At 54.8% G+C, this 18,856-nt stretch overlaps 1 protein-coding gene and 1 long non-coding RNA gene across 2 annotated transcripts; one reads left to right on the forward strand and one right to left on the reverse strand.

Annotated features, from left to right (window-relative positions):
- Window positions 1-471: 471 nt before the first annotated feature.
- LOC116951287 (uncharacterized) lies at window positions 472-14,402 on the forward strand. Its single transcript, XR_012946585.1, has 3 exons — window positions 472-2,078; window positions 3,355-3,593; window positions 10,315-14,402. It is a non-coding gene; the product is annotated as an uncharacterized LOC116951287 (long non-coding RNA).
- Window positions 10,578-17,497, reverse strand: LOC116951285 (uncharacterized). Its single transcript, XM_032969803.2, has 6 exons — window positions 17,163-17,497; window positions 16,356-16,505; window positions 15,571-15,782; window positions 14,920-15,080; window positions 14,275-14,407; window positions 10,578-11,126 (listed from the first exon to the last, which is right to left on the reverse strand). Exons 1-6 carry the CDS (start codon window positions 17,317-17,319, stop codon window positions 10,842-10,844), a joined length of 1,098 nt encoding a protein of 365 aa, XP_032825694.1. The 5' UTR covers window positions 17,320-17,497; the 3' UTR covers window positions 10,578-10,841.
- Window positions 17,498-18,856: the final 1,359 nt, after the last annotated feature.

Consider the following 18,856-nt stretch of genomic DNA (forward strand, 5'->3'; position numbering starts at 1 on the left):
ACGCGATCTTACCCAAAAACTTCTATTATGGCCCCAGAGTGTTTCAGAGAGACAGGGAGAGAGACAGAGAGCACTCGCGAATAACACCACGGCCTAGCCCGGCGTTATGGCATTTGTCTTAAGAGGCTACACCCCTGCTGATGATTTCTAGAACGTTTAAATCGGTTCAAAAGGGCGATGTAGTTATGTTGGTGCAGATGCCACGGGTTGATGAGGTAACATCCGCGAGTCCTGATGCCATCACTGAGCGGTGGTGATGATGATGATGGGGCATTTCCCGTAAGCGGCTTGGCATGGTGCGTGGTGCGTGGTGCGTGGCCGACATGTCTTGTCATGCTTTACACAACTGCGTTGTGTCATCTCCGTGACACAACGCTGGGTGTCGTCAAGGCCGTTACGTGACCAAGGCTGAGAAATGAGGGAGTGTTTGTGGGGGGGGGGTCGTGGGGGGCGGAAGGCAGGGGGCTTCACTCAAATCCATGTACGAGCTGATAAAGGCGCAGGTCTGCATCTGCCCGCCCACGCCACTGTTGACTGAAGATTCCTCCACTAGGGGCGTCGCTCTGGAGAGAGATAGAGACCCTCTCGTAAAGGGTATGTTTGTCCTACTCTTCCAAGTCTTGGCCAGACGTCTTGGAAAAAAAGAGGTGGGAGCTATCCACTATTTACTCACGCAACCTGCCAATCACATACTATGCATGGTGTACACAGTACACCCGTGCACACCCGTGCGCTGTATCATGCTTTATGGACAAGTAAGGGGGGGGGGGGTTAAGTATTACCCTTTGTTTAACCAAATGAATTACCTCCCACAGGTTACAAGCAACACGAGTCCTGCTGCCAGGGGACGCGTTCCTGAGTCAGCAACCAGCGGAGCAGTGAAGTGGCAACATCCGCCAACCGCCAATCCACTCACCCCCCATGTCACCCATGCCCCCACGCTCCACGTCACCCTCCTCCCATCTCACCTGGCTGACAGCCACCACAGGGGTAGGGCGCGACGCACAGGTGTGCGCCGCCCAACCCAGGAGGAACCACAGACGAGAAGCCGGAAGGCAGCAGCAGCCGAGCCAGCGCGAAATCCCCCCCTCCCATCAAGCTCTGCAGTTCTCTATATATGAGGAAACCAGAGCTACCGCAAAAAAATCCACGTGTGAGAGGGATAACACTATATTCCCGTACAGATGGAAACAGATGGCGATTAGTCCACTTGCTGTACCACCTTTTCCTGGCGAGCTAGGGTATGGATTTGTGGTGCCACTGCAGTGGAGCCGCTCCGTCGGGGCCGTGCCCACCGCTGCGACGCCGCCACCGGGGAGTAACGACGCCGCCGCTGCGCGCCCTTGCCGCCCCCTCCCCGCATGAATACACACACACCCCGCACACGCATGCCCCAAATAGGGCCTGCGGGGTGGGTCACCTGGCCAACAGGTTTTCGTCCAGAAGCTCCTAATGTGATCGAGCTTCATGGCTTCCTGCGGCCGGGGAATTGGGCGACCTACCTCCGAGGCTGACCAGCACCGCGGCGCCGTGGCCTGATATTATAATTATATAGCCACGGCAGGGGGCTGTAAAGCCACCACGGATGAGATCACACACACATGGCACGGGGCGTGGGAACAGCGATACGCCTTTGTTATAGGTAGCATTAGGGACCCCAATAACAACGGGACAGGAGCATTCCGAAATCTGAATGGACAAGGCAGCACGGGGGGTGGAAGCAGCGGGACGCTTTTTTTACAGGTAAGATTACAGATCCGAATGTGAAAGAGACGAGAATAACTCGATCTCTGAATGGACAGGGCAGGCACGGGTGCGGAAGCATCTGAATGCCTTTTGTTCTAGGTAAGGTCACGGATCCGAATATAAAAGAGACGAGAATAACTTGGCCTCTGAATGGGCAGGCACGGGTGCGGAAGCATCTGAATGTCTTTAGGGTGGATAAAAACGCGGAGGCTTAGGGTAGCGGGACCAGTGTTCTTCAAATCATCGCGGTCCACGGAGCAGGAGAGTCAGCCGTTCGAGACGTCCGTGTGACGAGCTCCAGCGCAGCCAGCGTTCAGCGCTGCAGAGTGGAAGTAAGTGCAAGTGAGAGAGAAGTGAGTTTGAGTGATTTAATCGAGAGTGGAGCGACAGGCAGAGTAAATTCAGTCTCGGATCCCAGGGGGAATAGGCTGGCACCCACTGACCCACACAATTACGCGTAGCTTAACGGGTTACTCGCGGTAAATAAAATCACTAGTAGGGGGATAAACTGTGTCGTGTGGTCTTTGGGAGTGTGAAGAGGAGGGTAGAGCGTGCTGGGTGTTCGCGTGCGTACGGGGTTTACCCCGAGGCGGAGTGTTCAGCGTGCGCATGCCTACGCGACTGTTTTTGGTGGTATTTAGCGCTCGCGTACCTGTGCGATTGCTTACAGTAGTGCTTAGCGCTCGCGTGCCGGTGTGACTGTGTTGCGGTCGCGCGCCTGCGCGATTGTCTAATAGCGAGATAGCGAGCTAAGCGCCTGGCGTGCGCGTATTCGCGCGGCTGTTTAAACGGCCCTTTAAATCGGAGCGACCCCCCCCCACTACCTCGCGTGTGATTGGGGTACGGAGCTGGCAGGTAGCGGCGTCGGGTGTGTTATTGCCTGGGCGCGTGGAGCGTGTGTGTGAGGGAATCGCGCGTCGGCGCGCCGCACCTGTTCATGTGCGGGACAGGGTTTTACTTTGCGAGCGCGCTCACCGCGGCACGCCGCCACTGAACAGCGTAGGGCGTCGTAAGCGTAAAGCAGGCGGCCGCATCGAGTGAAACATACGTACGCGGTCGACAACACAGTCAGGGGCACAGGGGGGCGAGGGATTGGGGGTCGGTAGCCCGGACCCGACAGAGCAGCCGGGGGGTAGTGGTATGAATAGAACGGGGGAGTCGGAGAGCAACGGCCCCGACAATTCGGTGATGGCGGGGGACGGTAGCCCCCACAGATTCACAACGCCCACCCACGGGGAGTTTCACAACAACATCCGTGCGGTGATCCATCAACCCTCGCTGCTGCCTCCACAGTGCTGGATGATCACAGCAGAACCACCGGCGGGGGGGGGGGGGGTTCATGACGAGGCTGGGTCCATCGACTCGGTGAACTCCAGAACCGGGTCTCGCCACAGGCGAGTAAAACCCGGATTTGAACTCATGACCTCAACAGTGCCAGCTGTCTCCGACAGGGCCATTATGAACCCACTGACCCACCTGGAAGGTGTGTGCGTGTGTCAGAATGAAATTGGAGAGCGGTAGCGTAGCGGTTCGTGCGCTGCGAATCCGGCAATTCGTGGCTCAAAGGTGTGAGGGACTTTCAACAGGATCTACATCTTTTCTCTGTAGACTTGGTCAAGACCTATGATGCCATCAAGGGGCACGATGCGATGGTTGCGCACGCCTGGTTGAAGCTGCGCGGCCGGGAGTCGCAAGCGCAGTTCCCCTGTTCACAAATCGCCGGTGGGACACTGTCGCCACTTAGGGGCGAAGGGCGGTAGTTGCTGTCGCCCGGGAGAGTGTCGCCCGGGAGAGTGTCGCCCGGGTGAGTGTCCTGGAATCCACACAGCCTCGAACACCGCTACAAGGTAAGAGAGTCCAGACACAGTCACTACATTTGGAGATTTAATAAATTACAACAGAGGCGCCTCGGGTAACTGTAACTCTCCACCGTAATCAGACCACTCACCACACTCACCACAATCATCCCAGTCACACCACAACATACTCACTGCACTGACACCACCCACTGCACTCACCGCAATCATCTTACTCACCAATCTCACCCCACTCACCGCACTCACGCCACGAACTCCGCACGCCACCGCACGCCCTGCGTGGATGCTTCTGCCGCGTCCCCCCCTCCACCCGCGCCCTCTGGATCAAACTGGGCCCCTAGCGCAGTCGCGCACACGCTCTTCCTCATCCGCCACAGGGGGGGTGCCCCGCGAGTAGGGGAGTAGCGGGCACCCTGTCGTCATGGGGGGCGCAGGGCCCCCCCCGGGCCTGGAGGCCTGCGAGCGTAGCCACGCTCGCAGGCCTCCACGCTCCGCACGAACCAGGTGCGGTCCACGATGGCGGCCAGCAGGTCGGTGCGCACCAGGCAGACGCCGAGGAGCGAGGCGGTGGGCACCGGGGGCAGCGTGCGCTGCCGGGCCCTGCAAACACCTGCACGGTGCCCGCACACAAAGGGAAACCCCCCCCCCCCCCCCACCGCGTCGCGTTCAACGGATCGTCCGGGATAATGAGAGCTGCTCACGAGCGGCGCCTAGAAAGGCCAGCACGGCACGCGACGGTGGAAATGTGGTCGCCTTTGTCTCCACCCGCGCTGATGTTTACACGCAGGGAACCGGGTACCCATTTGATGCCGAGTCGACCTAGGGGAGACCCAGCACTAGACCAGATATACGTGACCAGTGTTGGCCGTGAGCGGGAATGGACCCCGGGTCGCCAGTTTCGAAGTGCAGTGCGCTAACTGCTGCGCCACCGCTCTCCACACACGTGTACACGTGCAAACAAACACGAACGTGTACACAAAGATGCGTGCGCGCATGTATACACACGCGCACACACATACACAGACAAATGTACAAGGGAAAGCGTGCAAGAGCGCACCCGTGTATATTGTTGGTGATGGTGTGAGTGAGTGATGTTGATTGTGTTAGTGATGGTGTGAGTGAGTGATGTTGCTGGTGTTGTTAGTGATGGTGTGAGTGAGTGATGTTGCTGGTGTTGTTAGTGATGGTGTGAGTGAGTGATGTTGTTGTTGAAAGGGGTGCGGTGCCGCATAGGCCTGGTGATGATGTTCTAATGTGGTTGATGGTTGCATCACCAGTGTGTTCGAGGAGAAGGTGGAATGTCAAAGTCAGGAGCGTGTGCGGTGGTTGTGTCTACAATGAGGTGTTTATTCTGGACGTCCCCGTGGTTTCAGGCGGTTCGCTAGCGATTGAACCATGCGTTTAGACAATTTACATTATTTTTCTGCTATAAATGTCAAAATGATAAACCATATTGTTGAGCTATCATTAGTGGCGAGGTCGCTTTTGAAAAATAAGTCAATACCTCAGTGGGCTATGCCTGGTAGGATGAAGATGGTTCATTTTTATTTGTATGTGTTGAGTGATTTGTTTATGTTTCTTGTACTTTGCACTCCTAAATGTGTTTTTGTACTGTTTGTTGTTTTAGCGTTCTGACCCGCCCCGACTGGACATCTGTGAAAAAGAAGTTTATAGCTCATCGGATTCCTCCAACATAAACACATATTCTGATTACGATTGGTTTGGACCAGGGTGAGATTCCCAGATGGTCACCGCAACAGCGCGCTCCCAGAAGGGCGTTCGGGACGTGAGTCGTTCGCGGCGAGGTTTAATGTTGAGGTCTTGGTTGAGGATTGTTGCAGGTGGTGGTTGTCGTTAGCAAGAAAACCTGTCAACTCCCTCGCAGTTTGCGCCATGTCCCCGCCGATATTGGCAGAATGTTCGCCAGAACGGGGAGCCAGGGGATTGATGCTGGTCTCAGTGTTCGCGGTTGTGATGCGCATCTCGCGTTTTTTTTTTGCGTACGAGCTCCTGGACCAGTATGGAGCAGCAGTTCGCAGTCCATCAGCTGAGGCGCCCCCAGGGTCGTTCCTGCAAGCTTCTGTAGCAGGCCGACTCTGGATTTAGTCTTACCATAAATGTTTTATATGGGGTTTAAAGGTCAGGCTCCAATCCATGATAACCGCTAGATCGCCTGGGAGCACTGGGCTACCAGAGGACACATTAAGGGTGGCATTTGCTGCACAGTTGTTCACGTGGAAGGGCGCTTGCGGTGGTTTTGGAAAGATTTGATCAGTCTCCAGCGTCGGAAAGATGCCTCCAGTAAAGTGAGATCAGCTGTTAGCGCATTGGCAATGTTCTCGAGGTTGGTGCCCTTTGCAGCAAGGGCTATGTCACCTGCATTACGGACTTGTGAGATGATGTACGTGGCAGGTCACGTTATAAATGTTAAATAGTGACGGTGCCAGTTCCGATGTACACGACTTGATGATGAATACGGGTCCATCACCCCACAATCCACCATGTTTCTATCTGCATGTTATCCCGTACCTTGCTGCACTGAGATCAATGGGTGGCCCCAAGGTTGTAAATACTGGCAAAACGTCGTACTCAGTTTGTAAATGTTGTGGCTTGGCTCTCCAACACACCGGTGTGCTGTACTAGTGACGAATTGGCCACGTTCTGTTTACGTGACAACCCTTACTAGTTGGCTGTGTCGGGTGGTGGCGGGTTTAATGACACATTTATATATTTACGCGATCTTACCCAAAAACTTCTATTATGGCCCCAGAGTGTTTCAGAGAGACAGGGAGAGAGACAGAGAGCACTCGCGAATAACACCACGGCCTAGCCCGGCGTTATGGCATTTGTCTTAAGAGGCTACACCCCTGCTGATGATTTCTAGAACGTTTAAATCGGTTCAAAAGGGCGATGTAAAAATGTTGGTGCAGATGCCACGGGTTGATGAGGTAACATCCGCGAGTCCTGATGCCATCACTGAGCGGTGGTGATGATGATGATGGGGCATTTCCCGTAAGCGGCTTGGCATGGTGCGTGGTGCGCGGCCGACACATGTCTTGTCATGCTTTACACAACTGCGTTGTGTCGTCTCCGTGACACAACGCTGGGTGTCGTCAAGGCCGTTACGTGACCAAGGCTGAGAAATGAGGGAGTGGTTGTGGGGGGGGGTCGTGGGGGGTGGAAGGTGGGGGGCTTCACTCAAATCCATGTACGAGCTGATAAAGGCGCAGCTCTGCATCTGCCCGTCCGCGCCACTGTTGACTGAAGATTCCTCCACTAGGGGCGTCGCTCTGGAGAGAGATAGAGACCCTCTCGTAAAGGGTATGTTTGTCCTACTCTTCCAAGTCTTGGCCAGACGTCTCGGGAAAAAAAGAGGTGGGAGCTATCCACTATTTACTCACGCAACCTGCCAATCACATACTATGCATGGTGTACACAGTACACCCGTGCACACCCGTGCGCTGTATCATGCTTTATGGACAAAGGTGGGGGGGGGGGGGGAGTTAAATAAAATCGCCCCCATTATTTCAACTGCCGCGCCGGGAGATCGAACTAATCCGTCGATCTCTCGATTGCAAGTCCCGTGCACTGCTCTCCCACTGTCAATCTGCTGTCAATCCACTGCTGGACTGGGCACCTCTCCCCTCCCGCCTTGGGGGGCAGCGAGGAACCGTTGATCATACTTCACTAGCCCTGTCCCTCTGCTGCCCGCAATCCCCAACCACACCTCTCTATGTCGCCCCTGTCAAGCGCTGTCCAGGCTGAAACCTGCTTAGCTTCCGAGGTATGGCACATCCCGGATGGACGTGCGTAAGGGAGGGGGGGGGGGTTAAGTATTACCCTTTATTTAACCAAATGAATTACCTCCCACAGGTTACAAGCAACACGAGTCCTGCTGCCAGGAGACGCGTTCCTGAGTCAGCAACCAGCGGAGCAGTGAAGTGGCAACATCCGCCAACCGCCAGTCCACTCACCCCTCACGTCATCCATGCCCCCACGCTCCGCGTCACCCTCCTCCCATCTCAGCTGGCTGACAGCCACCACAGGGGTAGGGCGCGACGCACAAGTGTGCGCCGCCCAACCCAGGAGGAACCACAGACGAGAAGCCGGAAGGCAGCAGCAGCCGAGCCAGCGTGAAATCCCCCCCTCCCATCAAGCTCTGCGGTTCTCTATATATGTGTAGTGCCTTGGATTCACTCAGACGACAATCGCCTTTCTTCCACCGTCGCTTTTATTTCCATCGTTCCGCACACACACTATGTAATTTCTCCTCTCCGCGCTCCGCCAACTCGAACACTCGAATTCCCCTCAGCACCGTCCGCTCATACTCCTTGTCTCCCCACACAGTCTCTTCTTCTCTCCACGCACACACAGTGGTTCGATCTCTATCTCCTCACACACAGTGACTCGTCTATCTCTTCACACGCAGTGACTTATCTATCGCTAACTCTTCCTGTACCTACCTATACCGTAATCTCCACTCTGCTAACGCTATCGCTATTTATTGTCCTCTGGGTTCGGCTCTCAATCTATTTCCCACTAACAGTTGCCGGCTTCCCTCTTCGCATCTTTCTCTACCCGCTGCTGTCTCCACTTCTCGCCAACAACTCTCTCGCCGTCCAAATCACCTAGCGTTTTTATCCCCTTTCCAATCAGCCTTAATTAATTGCCACGTGCCTCGCTGGCATTTTCCCGCCAGCTCCGCAACAGTCCAACGGTCCAGACTCCGTGACGCCGCCACTTAATGCTAACAGCCTCTCGACCAATCACAGCCCTCGTCCCTTGACTCCCTTAATTAATTTGGCTTGCTTACGCCACCCGTGACTTCATCACCTGCCCGACCTTACATGACCCACACTGTTTGTATGTACTGTATATGGCCAATTTACCTATGTGTATCTTCTACTCCACTATATATGTAGTGTTCGATTTCACTCGGACAACTTGTCTTTCTCCGAACACCACTTTATTTACAACTCTCAGCATGTCCTCCACATTCCACAGTATCCAGGTCGCCACGGCTCGCTCGCCATGCTTCACTCGACTCACTCGCCACCTTTGTCTCTCCACTCCCCACGATTACTTCGCTTACTCCCCACGATTACTTCGCTTACTCTGCCGCTACTTCTTCGTCTACGCTCTCCGCTATCACCGTCACTGTTCTCTCCACTGCTAACTTCTTCGTCTTTGTTCACCGCTATCACGTCACTATGCTCACTCCGCTGCTAACTGCTTCATCCCTGTTCACCGCTATCACCGTCACTGTGCTCACTCCACTGCTGGCTGTTCTTGTCTTCAGCTCCGCTATCGATACGCTCTCTCCGCTGCTGGCTATTCTTGTCTCCAGCTCCGCTATCGCTACGCTCTCTCCACTGCGGGCTATTCTCGTCTTCAGCTCCGCTATCGCTACGCTCTCTCCACCACTAACTACTTCGTCTTTGTTCAGCTTCGCTATCGCTACGCTGTCTCCAAGCTCCGTCTCCCTTCCACTCTGTCTTCCAAACTCTGTCTCTCAAACTCTGTATTCCAAACTGTCTCAAACTCTCCACACTTCAATTCCCCCTGTTGACTCCAAGCTCTCCAAACTCCAACTTCCACCCCCTCTGTTGACTCCGACTCCCGCTCTTATACCCGCTTTCATTACACCCTCAATTAATTAACCTGCGTCTCAACGGCACTCCGCGTGACCGTACACCTGTTTCTCGCCAGACTTCCAGAAGCCCCTCCGGCCCTGGCAACAGCACCAACCAATCACAGCCGTCCTTGGCTCTCCCAGCTTAATTGCCCTAACATAACCTGCACTGTATTTGCCTTCGTTACAGGCTGACCCAACATGAACCCGAATGACTTTGCCTTCACAACAGGCTGACCCAAGATAACCCGTACTGTCTGTGTGATCATGTAATCACGCTGTTTGTACTACGCACCTTCCTACTCCACTACATATATGAGGAAACCAGAGCTACCGCAAAAAACCCCACGTGTGAGGGATAACACTATATCCCCGTACAGATGGAAACGGATGGCGATTAGTCCACTTGCTGTACCACCTTTTCCTGGCGAGCTAGGATATGGATTCACAACGCCCACCCACGGGGAGTTTCACAACATCCGTGCGGTGATCCATCAACCCTCGCTGCTGCCTCCACAGTGCTGGACGATCACAGCAGAACCACCGGTGGGGGTGGGGGGGGGTTCGTGACGAGGCTGGGTCCATCGACTCGGTGAACTCCAGAACCGGGTCTCGCCATAGGCGAGCGAAACCCGGATTTGAACTCATGACCTCAGCAGTGCCAGCTGTCTCCGACACGGCCATTATGAACCCACTGACCCACCTGGAAGGTGTGTGCGTGTGTCAGAATGAAATTGGAGAGCGGTAGCATAGCGGTTCGTGCGCTGCGAATCCGGCAATTTGATTTCGATTCTCGCTCACAGTTACCAACACCAGTGACGATTACCTGAACCAGTCCTGGGCCTCCTCTCGGTCGACTCAGTCTCAAATGAGAATTTGGTGCAGTGTGTAGCAAGCATCGCCGCGATGGAGACAAAGGCGGCCGGGCGTGGTGCTGGAAACCCACCCCCTCGTGTGCCATGCTGGCCTTAATAGGTGCTCGCAAACATCACTTGCCCCTACAGTCTGTTGAGGCTAAACCGGGGATTTTTGTCTTTGTCAGAGAAAGAAGAGGCTTATCGCAGCCGTGGCTCAAAGGTGTGAGGGACTTTCAACAGGATCTACATCTTTTCTCTGTAGACTTGGTCAAGACCTATGATGCCATCAAGGGGCACGATGCGATGGTTGCGCACGCCTGGGTGAAGCTGCGCGGCCGGGAGTCGCAAGCGCAGTTCCCCTGTTCACAAATCGCCGGTGGGACACTGTCGCCACTTAGTGGCGAAGGGCGGTAGTTGCTGTCGCCCGGGAGAGTGTCGCCCGGGAGAGTGTCGCCCGGGTGAGTGTCCTGGAATCCACACAGCCTCGAACACCGCTACAAGGTAAGAGAGTCCAGACACAGTCACTACATTTGGAGATTTAATAAATTACAACAGAGGCGCCTCGGGTAACTAACTCTCCACCGTAATCAGACCACTCACCGCACTCACCACAATCATCCCACTCGCACCACTCAACATACTGCACTCACCACCCACTGCACTCACCACAATCATCTTACTCACCACTCTCACCCCACTCACCGCACTCACGCCACGAACTCCGCACGCCACCGCACGCCCTGCGTGGATGCTTCTGCCGCGTCCCCCCCTCCACCCGCGCCCTCTGGGTCAAACTGGGCCCCTAGCGCAGTCGCGCACACGCTCTTCCTCATCCGCCACGGGGGGGGTGCCCCGCGAGTAGGGGAGTAGCGGGCACCCTGTCGTCATGGGGGGTGCAGGGCCCCCCCGGGCCTGGAGGGAGCGAGCGTAGGCACGCTCGCAGGCCTCCACGCTCCGCACGAACCAGGTGCGGTCCACGATGGCGGCCAGCAGGTCGGTGCGCACCAGGCAGACGCCGAGGAGCGAGGCGGTGGGCACCGGGGCGCAGCGTGCGCTGCCGGGCCCTGCAAACACCTGCACGGTGCCCGCACACAAAGGGAAAAAAACCACCCCCCCCCCACCGCGTCGCGTTCAACGGATCGTCCGGGATAATGAGAGTTGCTCACGAGCGGCGCCTAGAAAGGCCAGCACGGCACGCGACGGTGGAAATGTGGTCGCCTTTGTCTCCACCCGCGCTGATGTTTACACGCAGGGAACCGGGTACCCATTTGATGCTGAGTCGACCTAGGGGAGACCCAGCCACCGCTCTCCACACACGTGTACACGTGCAAACAAACACGAACGTGTACACAAAGATGCGTGCGCGCATGTATACACACGCGCACACACATACACAGACAAATGTACAAGGGAAAGCGTGCAAGAACGCACCCATGTATATTGTTGTGGATGGTGTGAGTGAGTGATGTTGATCGTGTTCTTGGTGATGGTGTGAGTGAGTGATGTTGATCGTGTTATTAGTGATGTTGTGAGTGAGTGATGTTGATCGTGTCGTTAGTGATGGTGTGAGCGAGTGATGTTGATGGTGTTGTTAGTGATGGTATGAGTGAGTGATGTTGATCGTGTTATTAGTGATGGTGTGAGTGAGTGATGTTGATCGTGTTGTTAGTGATGGTGTGAGTGATGTTGATCGTGTTGTTGGTGATGGTATGAGTGAGTGATGTTGATCGATTTGTTGGTGATGGTGTGAGTGAGTGATGTTGATCGTGTTATTAGTGATGGTGTGAGTGAGTGATGTTGATCGTGTTGTTAGTGATGGTGTGAGTGATGTTGATCGTGTTGTTAGTGATGGTGTGAGTGATGTTGATCGTGTTGTTGGTGATGGTGCGAGTGATGTTGATCGTGTTGTTGGTGATGGTGTGAGTGATGTTGATCGTGTTGTTGGTGATGGTGTGAGTGAGTGATGTTGATCGTGTTGTTGTTGATGGTGTGAGTGAGTGATGTTGATCGTGTTGTTGGTGATGGTGTGAGTGAGTGATGTTGATCGTGTTGTTGGTGATGATGTAAGTGAGTGATGTTGATCGTGTTGTTGGTGATGGTGTGAGTGAGTGATGTTGATCGTGTTGTTGGTGATGGTGTGAGTGAGTAATGTTGATCGTGTTGTCAGTGATGGTGTGAGTAATGTTGATCGTGTTATTAGTGATGGTGTGAGTGAGTGATTTGATCGTGTTGTTGGTGATGGTGTGAGTGAGTAATGTTGATCGTGTTGTCAGTGATGGTGTGAGTAATGTTGATCGTGTTATTAGTGATGGTGTGAGTGAGTGATGTTGATCGTTTTGTTAGTGATGGTGTGAGTGAGTGATGTTGATCGTGTTGTTGGTGATGGTGTGAGTGAGTGATGTTGATCGTGTTGTTGGTGATGGTGTGAGTGAGTAATGTTGATCGTGTTGTCAGTGATGGTGTGAGTAATGTTGATCGTGTTATTAGTGATGGTGTGAGTGAGTGATGTTGATCGTTTTGTTAGTGATGGTGTGAGTGAGTGATGTTGATCGTGTTGTTTGTGATGGTGTGAGTGAGTGATGTTGATCGTGTTGTTGGTGATGGTGTGAGTGAGTGATGTTGATCGTGTTGTTGGTGATGGTGTGAGTGAGTGATGTTGATCGTGTTGTTGGTGATGGTGTGAGTGAGTGATGTTGATCGTTTTGTTAGTGATGGTGTGAGTGAGTGATGTTGATTGTGTTGTTAGTGATGGTGTAAATGAGTGATGTTGATCGTGTTGTTAGTGATGGTGTAAGTGAGTGATGTTGATCGTGTTGTTAGTGATGGTGTGAGTGAGTGATGTTGATCGTGTTGTTGGTGATGGTGTGAGTGAGTGATGTTGATCGTGTTGTTGTTGATGGTATGATTGAGTGATGTTGATCGCGTTGTTGTCATTGATGGTGTGAGTGATGTTGATCGTGTTGTTAGTGATGGTGTGAGTGATGTTGATCGTGTTGTTGGTGATGGTGTGAGTGAGTGATGTTGATCGTGTTGTTAGTGATGGTGTGAGTGAGTGATGTTGATCGTGTTGTCAGTGATGGTGTGAGTAATGTTGATCGTGTTATTAGTGATGGTGTGAGTGAGTGATGTTGATCGTTTTGTTAGTGATGGTGTGAGTGAGTGATGTTGATCGTGTTGTTGGTGATTGCGTGAGTGAGTGATGTTGATCGTGTTGTTGGTGATGGTGTGAGTGAGTAATGTTGATCGTGTTGTCAGTGATGGTGTGAGTAATGTTGATCGTGTTATTAGTGATGGTGTGAGTGAGTGATGTTGATCGTTTTGTTAGTGATGGTGTGAGTGAGTGATGTTGATCGTGTTATTAGTGATGGTGTGAGTGAGTGATGTTGATCGTGTTATTAGTGATGGTGTGAGTGAGTGATGTTGATCATGTTGTTGGTGATGGTGTGAGTGAGTAATGTTGATCGTGTTGTTAGTGATGGTATGAGTGAGTGATGTTGATCGTGTTGTTTGTGATGGTGTGAGTGAGTGATGTTGATCGTGTTGTTGGTGATGGTGTGAGTGAGTGATGTTGATCGTGTTGTTGGTGATGGTGTGAGTGATGTTGATCGTGTTGTTGGTGATGGTGTGAGTGAGTGATGTTGATCGTTTTGTTAGTGATGGTGTGAGTGAGTGATGTTGATCGTGTTGTTAGTGATGGTGTAAGTGAGTGATGTTGATCGTGTTGTTAGTGATGGTGTGAGTGAGTGATGTTGATCGTGTTGTTGGTGATGGTGTGAGTGAGTGATGTTGATCGTGTTGTTGTTGATGGTATGATTGAGTGATGTTGATTGCGTTGTTGTCGTTGATGGTGTGAGTGATGTTGATCGTGTTGTTAGTGATGGTGTGAGTGATGTTGATCGTGTTGTTGGTGATGGTGTGAGTGAGTGATGTTGATCGTGTTGTTAGTGATGGTGTGAGTGAGTGATGTTGATCGTGTTGTTGGTGATGGTGTGAGTGAGTGATGTTGATATTGTTGTTGTTGATGGTATGATTGAGTGATGTTGATCGTGTTGTTGTCGTTGATGGTGTGAGTGATGTTGATCGTGTTGTTAGTGATGGTGTGAGTGAGTGATGTTGATATTGTTGTTGATGGTGTGAGTGATGTTGATGTTGTTGTTGATGGTGTGAGTGATGTTGATATTGTTGTTGTTGGTGATGGTAGCAATGTGACGGTGATGTCCACCTGTGGGTTGACGATTGTGTTCCCGTCATCGGGGCGGATGTTGTCGTCGATGAAGATGTGGTGGACGCTGGGGTCAAACGGGTCCACCCACAGGGGCTTTCCCCCCTTGCTCGTGAAGCCGTGCCTCGCCCACCTGCGCCGCATCCACAACCACAATCACCACCACTGCAATCACAATCACCAAAATCACAATCACCACAATCACTACCACCAACAACCACAGCCAACACCTCCACCACTACAATCACAACCGAGACCACAACCACAAAAAGGATCTTGTCTGCAGACCGGACGACAAGAACAACAACACAGCTGTGACCGCAACCAAGAGAGCACTCTTTGGGTGAGTGAGTCCTTAGACCAGAGAGTCAGTGAGCGAGTACTTAGGCCGGTGAGTACTTAGGCCAGAGAGCCAGTAAGTGAGCGACCATATGAGAGTAGATGACAGCTGAGTCAGCGCTTGGGCAAAGAAGCACGTGGACGAGCGTGAACATGGGCGAGCGACGGGGCGAGTGAGCGGGCATACCCAGGTAAGTGAGTTATGGGCGAGTGAGCGAGCCAAGTTGGCGAGTACACGGGTGAGTGAGCGAGCAAATCTAATGACTGTGTTGGCGAGTGCGGGTGAGCGCGTGGGGGAGTGCGTACCAGCGGAAGTCGTCCTGCAGTCCGTGCACGCCGACGAGCGCCGACAGGACCCTGTATGGAGCTCTCCCGTCCTCCCAGCTATTCACGCTCGTCCCCTCCATGCTCAGAGTCACCCCCCGGGGGCCCGGGCACACGCTCCCCACCTGCACGGCCACATCCACCTACGGGGGGTGGGAGAGGGCATGCGGGTAGATTTGGGCACGGAATGGTGGGGGGGGGCAATAAGCTGTGGCAAGAGTCAGGGCAAGGAGTCAAGGTGGTTGTGGTGTAGGAGGTATTGGGGTCACAAGAGGACAGTGTCGGGGTCACAGGGGTCGGGATTGAGGTTGGGTAATTTAGGGTTGTGGTCAGATTGAACTAGGTCAAGGAGGTCGGGAATAGAGGCAACGACTGGGGTCTAGGTCAGGGAGGTCGAGGCTGGACGAGGGTCGGTGTCAGGAAGCGTGGCGAGGTCGGCGAGTTCGGGGGTCGGCGAGGTCACCATCGGCGTCGTAGACTTCGAGCCGTGCATTCGTCGTTCACGGCAAAGGGAACTCAATCACTGCACACGGGGCAGCAGAACAAGCGGGTTACAGCGGCTACGAATCGGGGAAGTATGTCAAAGGTCAGAGTTCAGGAGTCAGCCCCTTCCACCCCCACGTGTGAGCACACCTGCCGCTGGGCGAGCTGGGGGAAGTCCGGGTGGTGTCCGTCGAAGGCGCGCCGCACTGCGCCCAGCGCCGCCTCAAGGTCAGTGCCGAACGTGCGCAGCACCAGGCCGAAGCCTGGGCGCCAGCGCGCAAGCCAGCACAGCAGCTCCAGGAAGCCGGGCAGCAGCAGGTGGCACAGGCGGCCGCGGGGTCGGCGGGGCCCCCCCTCGCCGCCTGCGGGAGACGAGGGGTCAGGGCCGCGGCGTAGGGGGACGGGGTCACGGTCGGGGCACATCGGGTAAGTTCAAGCGGTGGGAGACGAGGTTAAGGGACAGCAGGAGGGGGTCAGGGGAAATTATTTGAGGTCAGGGGTGAGCGGGAGGGGCGTGTAGCAGGCTTGAGCGGGGGGGAGCAGCAGGGGTGAGCAGCAGTGGTGAGCGGGAGGGGTGAGCAGCAGTGGTGAGCGGGAGGGGCGTGTAGCAGGCTTGAGCGGGGGGGAGCAGCAGGGGTGAGCGGGAGGGGTGAGCAGCAGTGGTGAGCGGGAGGGGTGAGCAGCAGTGGTGAGCGGGAGGGGTGAGCAGGAGGGGTGAGCGGGAGGGGTGAGCAGCAGTGGTGAGCGGGAGGGGTGAGCGGGAGGGGTGAGCAGCAGTGGTGAGCGGGAGGGGTGAGCAGCAGTGGTGAGCGGGAGGGGTGAGCAGGAGGGGTGAGCGGGAGGGGTGAGCAGCAGCGGTGAGCGGGAGGGGTGAGCAGGAGGGGTGAGCGGGAGGGGTGAGCAGCAGCGGTGAGCGGGAGGGGTGAGCGCCGCACCTCCGGGCAGGGTAAGCTTGGGGTCGTCCCCGTGATTCCACTCCAGCCGTTTAACCGCGCTCCTCACCACGGCCTCCGTGCCTCCCAGGGCCCCCCACTCCTCCAGCAGGGGGGCCACCACGGGGTCACTGCTCAGGGGTTCCCCCTCCTCTGTTAGGGATGGGGGGTGGGAAGGTGGGGGCCACAGCCACGTCTCGGATGAGTCAAGTGGGGCCGTCTTTCGGTGACACTTCCAGGGTGCGTCTCTCCCCGCTTGATCACAGCGGAGTTCAAGAACCGCGTGGCGCAGCAGGCGGTACACGACCAACACATTGGGGTCATCCGTCCCACAACGGTTCAATTGACCGAGGATGCACGTTTGGGGTAATAGCAACCCGAGAAGGGCACCCCCAGCGGCAGCTGTCCTCGTGCGGCATGAGGGGACTCGTATACCGTCAACCCATACGGTTTATCCGTATTCCTGTACAGCGAAATTGGGTAAAACAATTTGTGTTGCTTATTTGTTTGTACCTTGTGATGGGACTTTGCAGATGAACGTTGAGATGTACAAGGGCACGGGGTGACTAAGAAGCTCTGAGTTGGTCTGTAATAAGGGGTTCACAGCTATGAGCTATGGCCACTCAGCACCTGACCTGACAACGCTACTCTGCCATTCGTGATGCTGCTGTGCGTGTAATCCCGGTCGAGTAGCTTGCGTCTTAAAACCCACTACGGAGAAGGCCCGTTGCCCGAAACGTACATTAACATAATTTACATAATTTATGCGGCCACGCCCACCGCGGGCGCCTCGCGAAAGCCGGGCCTCACCAAGCCTTAGGCGCAGGAAGTTGGCGAGCGCCTCTTCTGGGCCCTGCGACGTCACGGAATCGGCCACCACCACGGTGTTGTTGAGGTCGACGTGAAGGACGAGCTTGGGCCTCCATCTCGTCCCCTCGTCCACCTCCTCCTCGTCGTCGTCCGCCATCGCCTCCCACGTTATCCGCCGCAAATCGCAAGCCGGCTTCTCAGCAGGAATCGATTGCTTCGATGTAATTCGTAACGCCGATTATCGATTCCTTACTTTATACTTTACGGGAATCGATTGTCTCGCAGGGAGCGCAAAGTGGAATCGAACCGCGTCGCCCTTGAACCAGCTTTTTGCGTCGCGCCGGAAATTGGCAACGCGTGGGGGGCGTGGCTTGTCAACGAGTGACGTCATTCGCTAACATAATTTATGTGTTCTTGGTTCTTTCGGTAAAGTCACGTAGAAGGGAAACAATAAAATAATAAAAATAGAAAACATTTTTATTTTATTGTTTCCCTTCTACGTGATTTTACCGATAGAACCAAGAATATGAATCCCTGCAGTCACGAAAGCTTTAAATCAAAATTTATCATTTATGGGGCTCAATTGCGTACCGCCTTACGTCATCTGTGGGGCTATACGGTCCTCCTCCCTGGCTCCGCCCCCCCTCTCTTACCTATACAGCCTCGTGATACAAGCATCTCTTTTACTGGTAGGAACCTCCTGGTTACACCAGCCCACAGGGGATTATTGTGGACGTCCGTCGTGCATCCAAAAATGGGCGTGGTGGGGCTGGGTGGAGAGGGGAGGGTGGGGAGGGTGGAGAGGGGCTGGGTGGGGAGGGGAGGGTGGTGAGGGGCTGGGTGGGGAGGGTGGTGAGGGGCTGGGTGGGGAGGGGCTGGGTGGGGAGGGGAGAGTGGGGCTGGGTGGGGAGGGGCTGGGTGGGGAGGGTGGGGAGGGGCTGGGTGGGGAGGGGCTGGGTGGGGAGGGGCTGGGTGGGGAGGGTGGGGAGGGGCTGGGTGGGGAGGGGCTGGGTGGGGAGGGGAGAGTGGGGCTGGGTGGGGAGGGTGGGGAGGGGCTGGGTGGGGAGGGTGGGGAGGGGCTGGGTGGGGAGGGGCTGGGTGGGGAGGGGCTGGGTGGGGAGGGTGGGGAGGGGCTGGGTGGGGAGGGTGGGGAGGGGCTGGGTGGGAAGAGTGGGGAGGGGCTGGGTGGGGAGGGGCTAGGTGGGGAGGGTGGGGCTGGGTGGGGAGGGGCTGGTCACCCCGTGGTGCCCTTATAAAACTCAACGTTTATTTCTAGATTTGAAGCTTTCGTGACTGCAAGGATTCATACTCTGTTTTTTTCGGTAAAGTCACGTAGGTAAAAAATAAAAAAAATGAAAACTAAATTAAATCACGACGTTTCGGAGGCAACACAAGCTTCCTTCATCAGGTGTAAAAAAGGGCACATCAAAATAACTGTAGAGAGCTATTTGTGGTGATACACTGTTATATAGGGTAAGAGGAGGGGGAGGAGCCAGGGAGGATGGGCGCAGTATGGGGGGGGGGGGGGTGTGGAGCCAGGAAGGTAAAGCTAAAGAAGAACATCGGAGCCACGGATGGGGGGGTGGGGATGCAGGTGGGGGAGAGTATCGGTTTAGGTTTAACATGGTTAATCGCATCTTTCCAATGATTGCTCAATTTGAATCCATCTTCTCGGTTGAAGTTATGTCTATGTT

This window comes from Petromyzon marinus, chromosome 42 (assembly GCF_048934315.1).
Source record: "Petromyzon marinus isolate PM22_M1 ecotype Great Lakes invasive population chromosome 42, UKy_Petmar_22M1.pri1.0, whole genome shotgun sequence".
In the NCBI taxonomy this organism is placed as follows: Eukaryota; Metazoa; Chordata; class Hyperoartia; order Petromyzontiformes; family Petromyzontidae; genus Petromyzon; species Petromyzon marinus.

What these genes read in the sequence shown, in the direction of transcription:
- LOC116951285 (XM_032969803.2), bottom strand. Translation starts at nt 17,319, where the DNA reads ATGGCGGACGACGACGAGGAGGAGGTGGACGAGGGGACGAGATGGAGG. An exon ending in CAAGCTTACCCTGCCCGGAG is followed by an intron (nt 15,783 to 16,355) that starts GTGCGGCGCTCA and finishes CGTCTCCCGCAG; the next exon opens with GCGGCGAGGGGGGGCCCCGC. An exon ending in CCCAGCTCGCCCAGCGGCAG is followed by an intron (nt 15,081 to 15,570) that starts GTGTGCTCACAC and finishes CACCCCCCGTAG; the next exon opens with GTGGATGTGGCCGTGCAGGT.